The 14,812-nt window shown below is 41.0% G+C and overlaps 1 protein-coding gene across 1 annotated transcript in view; it reads right to left on the bottom strand.

Annotated features, from left to right (window-relative positions):
- LOC136877835 (neuroligin-4, X-linked-like) overlaps positions 1-14,812 on the bottom strand; it is an 857,291-nt gene that overhangs the window by 336,664 nt on the left and 505,815 nt on the right. Inside the window, exon 7 of the mRNA XM_067152034.2 lies at positions 5,108-5,226. Within this exon, the coding sequence (XP_067008135.2) occupies positions 5,108-5,226 (119 nt within the window). The remainder of the gene's footprint in view (positions 1-5,107; positions 5,227-14,812) is intronic.

Here is a 14,812-nt window from a genome sequence, read left to right as displayed (position 1 = left end):
CGTTGTGGATTTTCTTTCTTTCACCAGTGTATTACATCGATACGGACAATGCGGGTGATTGCTTGCTTCGCTATGCAAATTCTTTTTGTAGCATATTCCACTTATTTCACACAAACTGATAATTCGTCCTGACAGCCCCTCTGTAGTCTGAAACCACACTACAACTTACAACTTACTCTCCATCATTGATTGCACATTCTTTTCCAAACAATTGTACAGATATACTGATAAATGAATAATCACGGCAGTTGTTGCTTTCATCTTCACGTACAAATAGATAGGTTCAGCTACTGACTTCGTACTATCAGAGGATATCTTACATACACAACAGCCTTGCTATGTAACATTACTAGATTCTAACCAATTATTTTCTGTGATAAAAGATATTTCACCCTGCCTCCCCGTTATATTTCATTATTTTATGTCCAACTCTATCTATTCCTGTTGCTTTATGACAATGTACGTTGTTTACCATCCTCTACAACTGCACGAGCTTAAATTTACTGCAATCGGTTTTCTCTTCCCCATGACCCCCATTGGTAGCGACTTCATCAGAAAGATTTATTTTTATGTTGAAAAGTTTATCAAAGTTTGTCCAATGAATCGTTACGATCAACAATTATTTCACCTGATTTATTTAATGCACTCTTCAGTTTACTTGCCCGTCGCTTTCTAAGATTTTTTTACTAAAGTCTAGAAGGGCTTTCCTTCCGCTTGACGAAAGCCTTTCCAGGTTATTATTTCCATTTCCTATTCTCGCACTGAAATCGCCCATTAGCACTATCGGATCCTTGCTGTTGATACTGACTACTATGCTACTCAGTGATCCATGCACCTTTACAACTTCATCCTCATCTGCACACTCACATGATCATTACACTGAGACAATTCTCGTCCTAGTTCATCCAACCGTTTCATTTATCCACATCATTCGAATTCACGTTCATAATAGAAACTATGTTCCGGGTTTTTGTGTTTCTGACGAAAGTTACCATCCAGAGTTTGCCCTTTCTATTTTCACATCTGTTAGGTACACTCTAGAATATTCACTCCCTTCCACGTATCTTCCCTTACCCGAACATCACTAGTCCTTGTATGTCCAAACATGTTCTCTTTTATTGACTCAGACAATTATAATTCATTCCTTCCATAAGTACTATTAATATTGAGAACTCCCCATCGAATTTCATCTCGTCCTCCTCTGTGGTGTAGTGGTTAGTGTGATTAGCTGCCACGCCCGGAAGACCGGATTTTCGGCTCTGCTGTCAACTGAGCGAGTTCGATTCCCGTCTCAGCCATCCTCGAAGTGGTTTTCCGCGGTTTCCCACTTCTTCACCAGGCAAATGCTGGGATGGCACCAACTTAAGGCCACGGCTGATTCCTTCGCACTCCTATGCCATCTTTGCCGTGAGACCTATCTGTGATGGTGAGACGTGAGACGTAAAAAATTGTAAAAATATCACTCACCAAAATGTTTCCGAGAAGTGGCCTGATAAATGTTAGTGGGACTCCGCCACTCTGATATGTAAGAGGCTTACTTAAACAGTTCTGAGCGTGCCCCATAATGTTTCTACTTGCACATAGCGCCAGTGAGAATCTATGGGCTAGGGAGCATGTGTGGATCCTGTAGTCCTAGCTACCTGAGCAAAAGTACCATGACTCAGAATGTGTCCGGTATGCCCACTTCTGTTCCATAGTAACAGGCATTTTGTCTCTCAGGAACCTTAGTAGGCCACTCAGATTTTATTCTTAGTTCACGAACTAGGACTTAAGTACAGTAACCCAGACCATGAATCATAATTCAGGCATGAAGGCTGAAACAAAATAAATTCGCAAGGAAGGGTAAGTCTAAACAAAAGCATAAAATGGGTTAATATTGTTTAAATTTAAGTCAAATTGGAATCATCTGCTTCCGTGCTCACAACCTTTAAATGCTGACAATGTACTCTCTGCCGAATTCTCAGATGAGTTCAACATTTTGTTTTCACGAAATTTTCCAATATAGGCCTAGGTTGTTCTGTTTAATTTTTAAATTAAAAAAAGTGCTATTTGTTCTTGGCGTCTACCTCTGTAGATCTTTTGCCACTACTTGCACCATATGACATGAACCTGCGTGTAATTGCAATTGCGGAAGTGTAGAGTGTTTAATGTGAAGAAAGGGACGTTAAGGACGACACAAACACCCAGTCCCCAGGCCAGGGATATTAATCATTTACAAGTAAAAACCCCTGACCCGGCCGAGAATCAAACCCGGGGCCGCCGAGTGACAAGCGGACGCGTTGCTCCCTACTCCGCGGGGCCGGACTTGTTCTGTTTAAAATCGAAACGTATTTTTCTAGCTATGCCTGTTAGGATAAAGTTAAAATATACTCCTCATATGCCAGTTATATATAATCAACGATTTCCTTTACTTCGCACTGACACATATAGGTCTTATGGTGACGATGGGATGGGAAAGGGCTAGGAATGGGATGGAAGCGTCCGTGGCCTTAATTAAGGTACATTCCCAGCATTTGCCTGGTGTGAAAATGGGAAACCACGAAAGACCGTCGCCAGGGCTGCCGACAGTGGGGCTCAAATCCATTACATCCCGAATGCAAGCTCACAGCTGTGCACCCCTCTCCACACGGTCAACTCGCTCGGGAAACATTTACAGTAAGTTACCGTACTGGATGAGATAAGTGAAAGTTGTATTAATTTCTAAAATGTTTCCATGTTAGTGATAATATAAATCATCAGTTGATTCGTAAGTCATGATTGACCAATAAGCTTGATGTAGGTGAACTTGCATGCATGCATGAAGTGGTTTGTGGCAAAAATATTAACCAAAGTGCACATTAATTGGTCGTATGTTTTATTTCATGGTCGATGTACCTAATAAAGGTATACTACAAACGAGACGATTCATTTTTACTATGAAAGAAAAATATTCACGAGTTACAAATAGCTGAAAAGTGAGTTAGGGGATGGACTTCAGTAACTTTAGTGTATTTATGCATTCCGGAGTGCCCCGTGACATGTACTGCCCGGACTATCCAAATGCCATGTGTGAATATCGGGTTACGTCATACAACTTGTAAATTGCAAACTACCCATGGTACCGACCTAGCAGAGACAACATTTAATTGTGTCGTGATACTGATTCGTCTATTGTAATGTAACTGTGGCATGAAAGGAGAAAGGGTGATCATACGAGTTGTTCTTAAAACCTGATTGTGGCTGGCATAATCACTGGCATAGTATAGACTATGTGTAAATATGAATATTGAACTTTCACGACCGCATTTTAATAGAAATTGACTTTCAACTTATTAGGTCGTGTTACGTACATTTAGTACGTGTTGAAGGGGTGTTAAGTTGAGAACAAAAATGGCCAACCAGACACCAGTGATATCCGAACGCACAACCTCCCTATTTCGCGTCGGTTGCTCTACCAAATGAGGTATGGTGGCCTAGGTCATCTTTGTTCTGTTGGAAAGGATCTAAGCTACAGATCTGGCACTACAGCCATCACACTGTAGAGTGCGTTTAAGTCTCCCGTTGAGGGCCAAGTCAATGAATATTGAATTTTCACGACCGCATGGTAATCGAAATCGACTTTACACTTATTAGGTCGTGTTACGTACATTTAGTACGTGTTGAAGAGATGTTAAGTCATCATCATCATCATCATCTGTTTACCCTCCAGGGTCGGCTTTTCCCTCGGACACAGCGAGGGATCCCACCTCTACCGCCTCAAGGGCAGTGTCCTGGAGCTTGAGACTCTTGGTCGGGGGATACAACTGGGGAGTATGACCAGTAACTCGCCCAGGCGGCCTCACCTGCTATACTGAACAGGGGGCCTTGTGTGGGGATGGGAAGATTGGAAGGGATAGGCAAGGAAGAGGGAAGGAAGCGGCCGTGGCCTTATGTTAGGTACCATCCCGGCATTCGCTTGGAGGAGAAGTGGAAAACCACGGAAAACCACTTCCAGGATGGCTGAGGTGGGAATCGAACTCACCTCTACTCAGTTGACCTCCCGAGGCTGAGTGAACCCCGTTCCAGCCCTCGTACCACTTTTCAAATTTCGTGGCAGAGCCGGGAATCGAACCCGGGCCTCCGGGGGTGGCAGCTAATCACGCTAACCACTACACCACAGAGGCGGTGCAGAGATGTTAAGTACAGAACAAAAATGGCCAGCCGATGACCAGTAGGATCTGAACCCACAATCTCCCGATTTCGAAGGTCTGAATTATGGAGTGTTATGAATTTTCACGATGATATTTTCGCTTCAATATCTTCATGATTATTTGAAAACAAATTCTTAATTCTCCTAGCTAGCATCATTCGTATCAATTTGGAGGTTTCAATGTAAGAGATTAAAATTAGGTCTCGTTCAGTCCCATACTTTCTTGAGTAAAGAGAATTAGAAGTTAGTGCACTTTCATTATAGAAGCTGGAAAATGGAACGAAATGTTGTAGGATTTATGTGTTAAGAGCTCTGTGATATATTTTTAACGTACCACTCAAACAGCAGTTATGGTTTACGTCACACGGTTAGCACCTACTAAATATTTCAAGATCAAAGAATATGCTCGTCTGATAATAAATGATACTTGTAAATGGTTCACAGAAAGGAGTAAGATTTAAAAACTTGTCTTGAATACACAAGTTAATCGTAGCACATTGCAGATTTCGATACGATTTAATTGAAGAAGGGGGGATTATTAGTTAGAATCATAAACCCAAAGTGGTTGATTCTACAGAAGAAACAAGTCGAAAACAATACCCTTGAGAAAATTCCATTCACCATTAAGATGATCTAGTTGCTAGTAAATCAAATATAAATTTCATTCACGAACAAGGTGACCTAGTTGCTAGTAAATAATATATTTTAAGAATATAAACGACCTCTGTTTTTCTTTCTTCTTTTCTTGAATATTTCTATAAAACTGTGTACACATCTCCAGTAAGTATCAGTATTCAACGAAGAACGATTGGGCTGTGCAGAACTTTGAAGAGAGCGTAAGGTATTACGTTTCTGAAGCCAGTGTAGGAATTCAGAAGACAATGCATTAAATAAGATTATAAGATTATCCTAAAAGAATGTTGGAATTAAGTGACTTACTTATACTGAGGTATAGTTGGCTTCCTGTCTCGTATGTCTCCCAGTTGAGTCCTCGATATCGCGTCTTCTCCTTCACCGTTCCGTAATCCGTCTTCTGTACGCGAGGCTCGTTTGGGTCCCTGGATAGAGAGAAGAAAAGGGAGAACGTTATTCTACCCAGTGTGTACAGTTGCCAGGTTAGTCCGCAGTTGCTTGTTAAAGGGAGATATGATATGAAATGTAATGACAATTTAAAAGTCCAAAATTAATCCACTGTCCAAAATTCAAAACGTGATGACAAAGAATGAATGGATTGATATGAATTTAAAATAATCAGCGGATCCAACTCAAAATATTGAAAATTAAAAATAATTGCAAAATCGATCCACTGATTAGGATTGAAAAAGACGATGAACAATGTTTATGAACTTAAGAAAATCAGTTTTTTTTTTGCTAGGGGCTTTACGTCGTGCCGACACAGATAGGTCTTATGGCGACGATGGGATAGGAAAGGCCTAGGAGTTGGAAGGAAGCGGCCGTGGCCTTAATTAAGGTACAGCCCCAGCATTTGCCTGGTGTGAAAATGGGAAACCACGGAAAACCATTTTCAGGGCTGCCGATAGTGGGATTCGAACCTACTATCTCCCGGATGCAAGCTCACAGCCGCGCGCCTCTACACGCACGGCCAACTCGCCCGGTAAGAAAATCAGTGGATCCGATCCGCGATGCCCCACTTTTCCAGAAACTGTCTCATAATAATACTATTACTAACCAAGGGACAGCTTCCAAAGTACAATCCTGAATCCATGAAGCTTTTTGCATAAAAGGGTGCAAAATCCAGGTCAATGACCGCTCATAATGGTACTTATCGCTAGGATAGTAGAAACACGTTGTCATGTTGCGGTACTAATCAAAATAGCGTAGACTCACGGTGTTCCACACATTATGGTAATACCCACAAGTATTGTACGTTCCATAGGTAACACACACCTATGAAGTTTATCACATAATGGCGCCACTTTTAGGCAACGCAAACCCGTAGTGTTCCTCACATAGGTGTACTTATCATGCGCGCCGGTATTCCCGTGGTGTTTCTCACATAAAGATACCAATGACAGGCAACGCAGACACGCGGTGTCGCTCATTTATGGTGGTACTACTCACAGGCAACGGCTAGACCCGTGGTTTTTCTCACATAATGGTACTAATAATAATAATCGTATGGCCTCAGCTACCGTGTGCAGACATTTCAATTTGACGCCATCTGGCTGTCTGCTCGTCAATTTCGACGTTCCGTTCCACTCTAGACCCACTAGATAGCAGACCAAGTAAACCGAAACTCTCTTGGGCGTCTATGGCTGAGATTTAATGAATTTTGTCGGGTGAACACCAAATGTGCCACCAGAGATATCGTACGACATGGGGTGTCGAATGGACTTTTTTCCGCCCTTCAAAAATCCGACTCCCTCTGCCGGGTTTGAACCCGCTAATTTGGGATCCGGAGGCCGACACTCTACCACTGATCCACAGAGGCAGCTATAATGGTACCAATCACAAGTAACGTAAGCCCGTGGTGTTCAGCATATAGCAGTACTAATCACAAGTAACGTAAGCTCGTGGTGTTCAGCATATAGCAGTACTAATCACAAGTAACGTAAGCTCGTGGTGTTCCGCATATAGCAGTACTAATCACAAGTAACGTAAGCTCGTGGTGTTCAGCATATAGCAGTACTAATCACAATTAACATAAGCCTGTGGTGTTCAGCATATAGCAGTACTAATCACAAGTAACGTAAGCCCGTGGTGTTCCGCATATAGCAGTACTAATCACAAGTAACGTAAGCTCGTGGTGTTCAGCATATAGCAGTACTAATCACAATTAACATAAGCCTGTGGTGTTCAGCATATAGCAGTACTAATCACAAGTAACGTAAGCCCGTGGTGTTCCGCATATAGCAGTACTAATCACAAGTAACGTAAGCTCGTGGTGTTCCGCATATAGCAGTACTAATCACAAGTAACGTAAGCCCGTGGTGTTCAGCACATAGCAGTACTAATCACAAGTAACGTAATTCCGTGGTGTTCAGCATATAGCAGTACTAATCACAATTAACGTAAGCCCGTGGTGTTCAGCATATAGCAGTACTAATCACAATTAACGTAAGCTCGTGGTGTTCAGCATATAGCAGTACTAATCACAAGTAACGTAAGCCCGTGGTGTTCAGCATATAGCAATACTAATCACAATTAACGTAAGCCCGTGGTGTTCAGCATATAGCAGTACTAATCACAATTAACGTAAGCTCGTGGTGTTCAGCATATAGCAGTACTAATCACAAGTAACGTAAGCTCGTGGTGTTCAGCATCTAGCAGTACTAATCACAAGTAACGTAAGCCCGTGGTGTTCAGCATCTAGCAGTACTAATCACAAGTAACGTAAGCCCGTGGTGTTCCGCATATAGCAGTACTAATCACAAGTAACGTAAGCTCGTGGTGTTCAGCATATAGCAATACTAATCACAATTAACGTAAGCTCGTGGTGTTCAGCATCTAGCAGTACTAATCACAATTAACGTAAGCTCGTGGTGTTCAGCATATAGCAATACTAATCACAATTAACGTAAGCTCGTGGTGTTCAGCATCTAGCAGTACTAATCACAATTAACGTAAGCTCGTGGTGTTCAGCATATAGCAGTACTAATCACAAGTAACGTAAGCCCGTGGTGTTCAGCATCTAGCAGTACTAATCACAAGTAACGTAAGCCCGTGGTGTTCCGCATATAGCAGTACTAATCACAAGTAACGTAAGCTCGTGGTGTTCAGCATATAGAAGTACTAATCACAAGTAACGTAAGCCCGTGGTGTTCAGCATCTAGCAGTACTAATCACAAGTAACGTAAGCCCGTGGTGTTCCGCATATAGCAGTACTAATCACAAGTAACGTAAGCTCGTGGTGTTCAGCATATAGAAGTACTAATCACAAGTAACGTAAGCCCGTGGTGTTCAGCATCTAGCAGTACTAATCACAAGTAACGTAAGCCCGTGGTGTTCAGCATCTAGCAGTACTAATCACAAGTAACGTAAGCTCGTGGTGTTCAGCATATAACAGTACTAATCACAAGTAACGTAAGCCCGTGGTGTTCCGCATATAGCAGTACTAATCACAAGTAACGTAAGCCCGTGGTGTTCAGCATATAGAAGTACTAATCACAAGTAACGTAAGCTCGTGGTGTTCAGCATATAGCAGTACTAATCACAAGTAACGTAAGCTGTGGTGTTCCGCATATAGCAGTACTAATCACAAGTAACGTAAGCCTGTGGTGTTCAGCATATAGAAGTACTAATCACAAGTAACGTAAGATCGTGGTGTTCAGCATATAGAAGTACTAATCACAAGTAACGTAAGCCCGTGGTGTTCAGCATCTAGCAGTACTAATCACAAGTAACGTAAGCCCGTGGTGTTCCGCATATAGCAGTACTAATCACAAGTAACGTAAGCCCGTGGTGTTCAGCATATAGAAGTACTAATCACAAGTAACGTAAGCCCGTGGTGTTCAGCATATAGAAGTACTAATCACAAGTAACGTAAGCCCGTGGTGTTCCGCATATAGCAGTACTAATCACAAGTAACGTAAGCCCGTGGTGTTCAGCATATAGAAGTACTAATCACAAGTAACGTAAGCCCGTGGTGTTCAGCATATAGAAGTACTAATCACAAGTAACATAAGCCTGTGGTGTTCAGCATATAGCAGTACTAATCACAAGTAACGTAAGCCCGAGGTGTTCAGCATCTAGCAGTACTAATCACAAGTAACGTAAGCCCGTGGTGTTCCGCATATAGCAGTACTAATCACAAGTAACGTAAGCCCGTGGTGTTCCGCATATAGCAGTACTAATCACAAGTAACGTAAGCCCGTGGTGTTCAGTATATAGCAGTACTAATCACAAGTAACGTAAGCCCGTGGTGTTCAGCATATAGAAGTACTAATCACAAGTAACGTAAGCCCGAGGTGTTCAGCATCTAGCAGTACTAATCACAAGTAACGTAAGCCCGTGGTGTTCAGCATCTAGCAGTACTAATCACAAATAACGTAAGCCCGTGGTGTTCAGCATATAGAAGTACTAATCACAAGTAACGTAAGCCCGTGGTGTTCAGCATCTAGCAGTACTAATCACAAGTAACGTAAGCCCGTGGTGTTCAGCATATAGCAGTACTAATCACAAGTAACGTAAGCCTGTGGTGTTCAGCATCTAGCAGTACTATTCACAGGTACTGTAAACCCACAGTGAACAACTCTCTGCTGCTACTAATCACAAACCTATTGTGTACCTAACCTAGTAGTTCTACTCGCAAGTAAAGGGGACCCATGGTGTTACCCGCGTGATGATACTAATAAAAAGTAGTTTCATGGTTCTAATTCGTCATCCCTTGGTCGCCTCTTACGACAGGCAGGGGATACCGTGAGTGTATTCTTCGTCTGCATCCCGCACCCACAGGGGTTACAGAGTCGGCTCCATGGCTAAATGGTTAGCGTGCCGGCCTTTGGTCACAGGGGTCCAGGGTTCGATTCCCGGCAGGGTCGGAAATTTTAACCTTAATTGGTTAATTTCGCTGGCACGGGGGCTGGGTATATGTGTCGTTTTCGTCATCATTTCATTCTCATCACGTCACGCAGGTCGCCTACGGGAGTCAAATACAAAGACCTGTATCTGGCGAGCCGAACTTATCCTCGGACACTCCCGGCAGTAAAAGCCATACGCCATTTCATTTTCAGGGGTTATAGATAATCTGGATGTAACAAACGTATTCTTGGATAATGAATATTGCACAAGAAAAAATCTGATGCAGTGGAATAAAATCAGTTGTGTTGCAAATATTAGACTTGGAAATAACGTGTTAAAAGGCACTAATTACATCGGGAGGAGACGGGAACAAGGATTGTCTAAGGGAGGTGGGACAGGTGAAATGAAAGCGAAGGACCTGGCGTATGTAAGAGAAAAGAATGCCAGAACCAGCAAAGTGAAGGACACATCCCAGAGATTATATTTGTAGTTTTTAGTTATCACATACGAGTATTTGCGGCTTTTTCGTAGATAACGTCGACGTGCGGGAGTCTCGACTACAAACGTGCTTTGTTCGAGAACTAAACACTTGGCGCTCTGCGATAGCAGTCATGGCTACAAAACGGAAGAACGTGCTCTTAACTTCAAAACAAAAGGTTGATTTAATTGAAAAGTTAAAAAACAGGAGAATCAGTAAAGAAATTAGCAAGTAGAAACTCTTAGAATTCACTTTTTTAAACTCAAGGGTGTTTTACCAACAATACACTTAAGTAATTTTTATATTGGCTTGTTTTATTTATAAAAGTGGTTATTGAATGTGTTAACTGTTTAACATTGTTGCATTTTCAAACATAATTGTATGTTATATATATTATTAAAAGTTTCGTTATGCATTAAAATGCACAAATTCGTATTATCCGTTCGTATTGTCCGGTGATTAGCTCGGATAATAGAGAGTTTACTGTATTTGTAATAAATATGTTCAATCGAAAATTATATCCAGGATCATGTTAATAAAGAACCGTTTAGATTAAATAATCTACATCTATTGCACAAGTGTTGCCTTGACTTCTTCCCTGCGAAAGTTAGAATGAAATCTAGTGCTTCCTGCAGTGCTTGACACAATTTAAAACTTCTGGAATTCTCGACACTTTAATGGCGTGGTAATCTCAGAGAAGCAAAATATTGCGCAGAATTCTACATCTTAGAGTCATAAATCGTCCTTCCTTTCCAAGAACTCGCTGTAGACATTGTGTCTCCTACAGAGACCTGGCAGATATGTTAGCTGCCTTCACACAAACGTGAAGTAATATAATTACATTGCATTCGGTACATCATCGTCTCAGTTCTAAAGGGATCTTACGACTAACGCAATGTTAGTCATACGGTTACATTTAGGAGGACTGGACATCATTTGGCAACATCCATATGCACTTATGGCATTATTCAAGGAATCCACTGTGGCATCTCTTCAAGAGTGACATTAATTCAATCGGGGCTGGAACTAGTAAGGATTAATCTTAGAGATTCTTCTTCTTTCTTCAATTTTGGCCTACTTTGGACTTTGACTTTCTGGTCAGTTCCCCTTCCTCCCCTCTCACCACAGGTTCTTGGACTTTTCATTTTGTGTTTCCTGGAACCGCTTGAACTTATCTCTTTTAGCTTGAAACATAAATATTTCTTTTGGATCGATGCCAAATTACTCCATGTGTTTTCTTGTTTCTTCCACAAACTTATCTAGTATTAGATTATGATTATTATTATTATTATTATTATTATTATTATTATTATTATTATTATTATTATTATTATTATTATTATATATAATTTGCTGGGGCCATCAAGGACCACGTAAAGTCTTGTTGCATTTGACACTGAACTTGGCCTTCTTTAGAGCCCAAATTTCCCTCATTCTTTGTGAGTAGGCCTGCTTACGCTTCTCTGTCCAAGGGGCACCGTGTCTTCTCTTCGGTTGCTCGTCTCGGTTTAGCCCGTTCGTCAATAATTTCTTGCGGAAGAGATCTCTGTTAAGGGCGTCTTCAGCTGAGATATGTAGCATTTGCAGGTCTTCTTTGGTATTTCTAAACCAGGGAATTGTGGTTTTGGGGTTTGAATAAAAAAAGTGAAAGATTTCTTTAGTTAACTTTCTTCCGTCCATTCTTTTCAGATGACCGTAAAATCGTGCCCGTCTCTTTCTGATTGTGCCGGTAATTTTCTCTATTTTGCTGTAGACTTCCTTGTTGGATCTCTTTTGATGGATTCCATTTCTGTACTTTGATCCCAAGATTCCTCTCACAATTTTGCGTTCTCTTTTCTCCAGTTCTTCAAGGAGTCCTTTGTTGGCATTTAGAGACAGGGTTTCGGCTGCATGTAGAACTACTGGTTTCAGAACTGTTTCATAGTGACGTATCTTGGTGTTTTGGGAAAGGCATTTTTTGTTGTAGATTGTGCGGGATGTTTGGTAAGCTATTTCCAGTTTGCGTACTTGCTCCTGAAGTGCTTCCTTGTCCAGTCTATTAATATTATTATTATTATTATTATTATTATTATTATTATTATTATTATTATTATTATTATTATTATTTTACAACAGCCATGCATTTAGGGGCGCGCAGCTGTTAGCTTGCATTGGGGAGATAGTGGGTACGAACCTCACTGCTGGCAGCCCAGAAGATAGTTTTCCGTGTTTTCCCATTTTCACACCAGGCAAATGCTGGGGATGTACCTTAATTAAGGCCACGGCCGCATCCTTTCCATTTATTGCCCTCTCCTATCCCATCGTCGCCAAAAACCTATCTGTGTCGGTGCGACGTAAATCAGATTGAAAAAAGTAAGTTTTACATCCCAATAAGCGAAGATTTTCAGATACAACAAGGCGCCGAATTTTGTTCGCACAGGAGATTCTGCGGATACTACCACCACATGAACAAGCAATAGTGAATAAACCCGTCCACGGAAGGGCACCTGGCCGTAAATTGGGCAAAATCCACACGAAGTGCTGACCCCTAAATATCCATGATAATAATAATAATAATAATAATAATAATAATAATAATAATAATAATAATAATAATAATAATAATATCAATAATTACAGAGGGCAGCTGAGGTAGAGAGAAGAAACAGCAGGGCTGGAAAAAGAAATGGAGATATTAAAAGGGACTGTTATATATGTATTTTATAACTGTTTTCTCTTTTCTTTCTTTTCGGTTCAAGAATTTAATAATTTTAAAAATCAGGTTCAACAATTTAGCAATTATAACAACTGTGGTAGATCCCATTCAATAACAACTTGTAGGGAATACAAAAAACAAATAAAATATTAGAATGTTCTGTAATAAACAAAAGCTCTCAGAGCTCCATTCTTGTCCAGGAAGAGTGAACTTCGAAAGTTACAAGGCGTGTGAGCTTTTGTCATGCGAGGAAGAACTCTCTCAAAATATTAACAATTAGGGAGAATGAGCTCCCAACTTCGTCGACCCTTTTGACATTCGTTTCATTTTATTCCACAGGGAAGCCAACAAAATATGTAATATCGGAAGAATCCGAAATGACACAGGGCAATGCTTAGACTACACAATTGGCCAAAAGAAAGTTGAATGCAAAGAGAATAGAAAAATAGACCAAGCACAAGAAGAAATGGATGAAAAGCTACTTCTATCACGTCCATTAGCATAATGAAACCTAAACGGAGCTCGATAACTGCAGTCGCTTAATTGCAGCCAGTATCTAGTATTCGGGAGATAGTGGGTTTGAACCCCACTATCGGCAGCCTTGAAGATGGTTTTCCGTGGTTTCCCGTTTTCACACCAGGCAAATACTGGAGCTGTACCTTAATTAAGGCCACGGCCATTTCCTTCCCACTCTTAGCCCCTTCTTGTTCCATCGTTACCATAAAACCTATGTGTCGGTGCGACGTAAAACAACTTCACAAAACTAACAAACCCTAATGTGGTAGAAGAAACAGTGACACGGACGATAAGCCATACCATGCTGTGACGAAGGTAAGGAGAAAATTAAGGACCGAAAGTTGTAAGAAAATTTATATTTTTAGAAAACACAGTCACAAGAATGAAATCGAGAAAGGGAAACGAGGGTCCACACTCCTGTTTCTTTTAGTAGATTTCACCCATTAGGTGGCTACGTACGCAGCTTGAAAATTTAGAAACCTACATAATAGAAATGAAATAATGTTAGAAACTCCTTACGTTAAATCACGGTAGGTACGGCACCACCCTAAAGTTTATATGCTAAGTGGAACGCTATTATCCTCCAGTCATCACTAGATGATTCTAGAATTCACATAATTGGGATGAAGAAGCTGCCTACCTTATGTGTTTCCCCAGCACACCAGCTGTCTTAGGTGAAGATTGCCCTCACTAGTCGATTCACCAGTCGAGATAAATTCTGGGAGGCCTTATTTATATTGTTGAGTTGGGCTTGATTGGTTGATTTAAATTTAAAAGTTCAGTAGGAGCAACTCACGAATTAATGGAGTGCCAACCCCTGAAAATAATAATTCTCTTTAAAGATGGCAGTAATTGGAAAGTTTAAGTAGCAGCTACGGTGGCACCCCTAACAAAAAGGTGAATCTACTGGTAGGCTTCAGAACTACATTTAACGTAACGATCAGTTTTCTCCAAAAGACTTCACAGTATTTCGATGTTTAAAGTGTTGCATAATTCTAGGGAGCAGCCATCTTCCTGCCATAGTCATAATAATTGTTTTACGGGGTCTAACATTTAGTTAAACAAACATAATTTTAGAAAATTAATTAAGGTACATCTCGCGCATTTGCCTTGTGCGAAAGTGTTGGAGTCCGTTGGAAAACCGTCTTCAGACTGAACCCTCTATCTACCAAATGCAAGCTACCAATTGCGTGATCCCACAGTGTATCCAATTCACTTGATATCTCTTAATAATATTGTTACTGACTTTACGTGCCACTAACTACTTTTACGGTATTTGGAGACGCCGAGGTGCCGGAATTTAGTTTTTCAAGTGTCATTTTACGTGACAGTAAATCTACCGACGCAGGAATGACCTATCTGAGCACTTTATAAAACCATCGGACTAAGCCAGGATCGAACCTGCTAAGTTGGAGTCAGAAGGCCTCCCTCAACCGCCTGAGCCACTCAGCCCGGCAGCACCTCTTTATAACAG

This window comes from Anabrus simplex, chromosome 7, assembly GCF_040414725.1.
Source record: "Anabrus simplex isolate iqAnaSimp1 chromosome 7, ASM4041472v1, whole genome shotgun sequence".
Classification (NCBI taxonomy): Eukaryota; Metazoa; Arthropoda; class Insecta; order Orthoptera; family Tettigoniidae; genus Anabrus; species Anabrus simplex.
The sequence above is the reverse complement of the archived record's forward strand: the minus strand, read 5'-3'. Positions and strand labels throughout refer to the sequence as shown.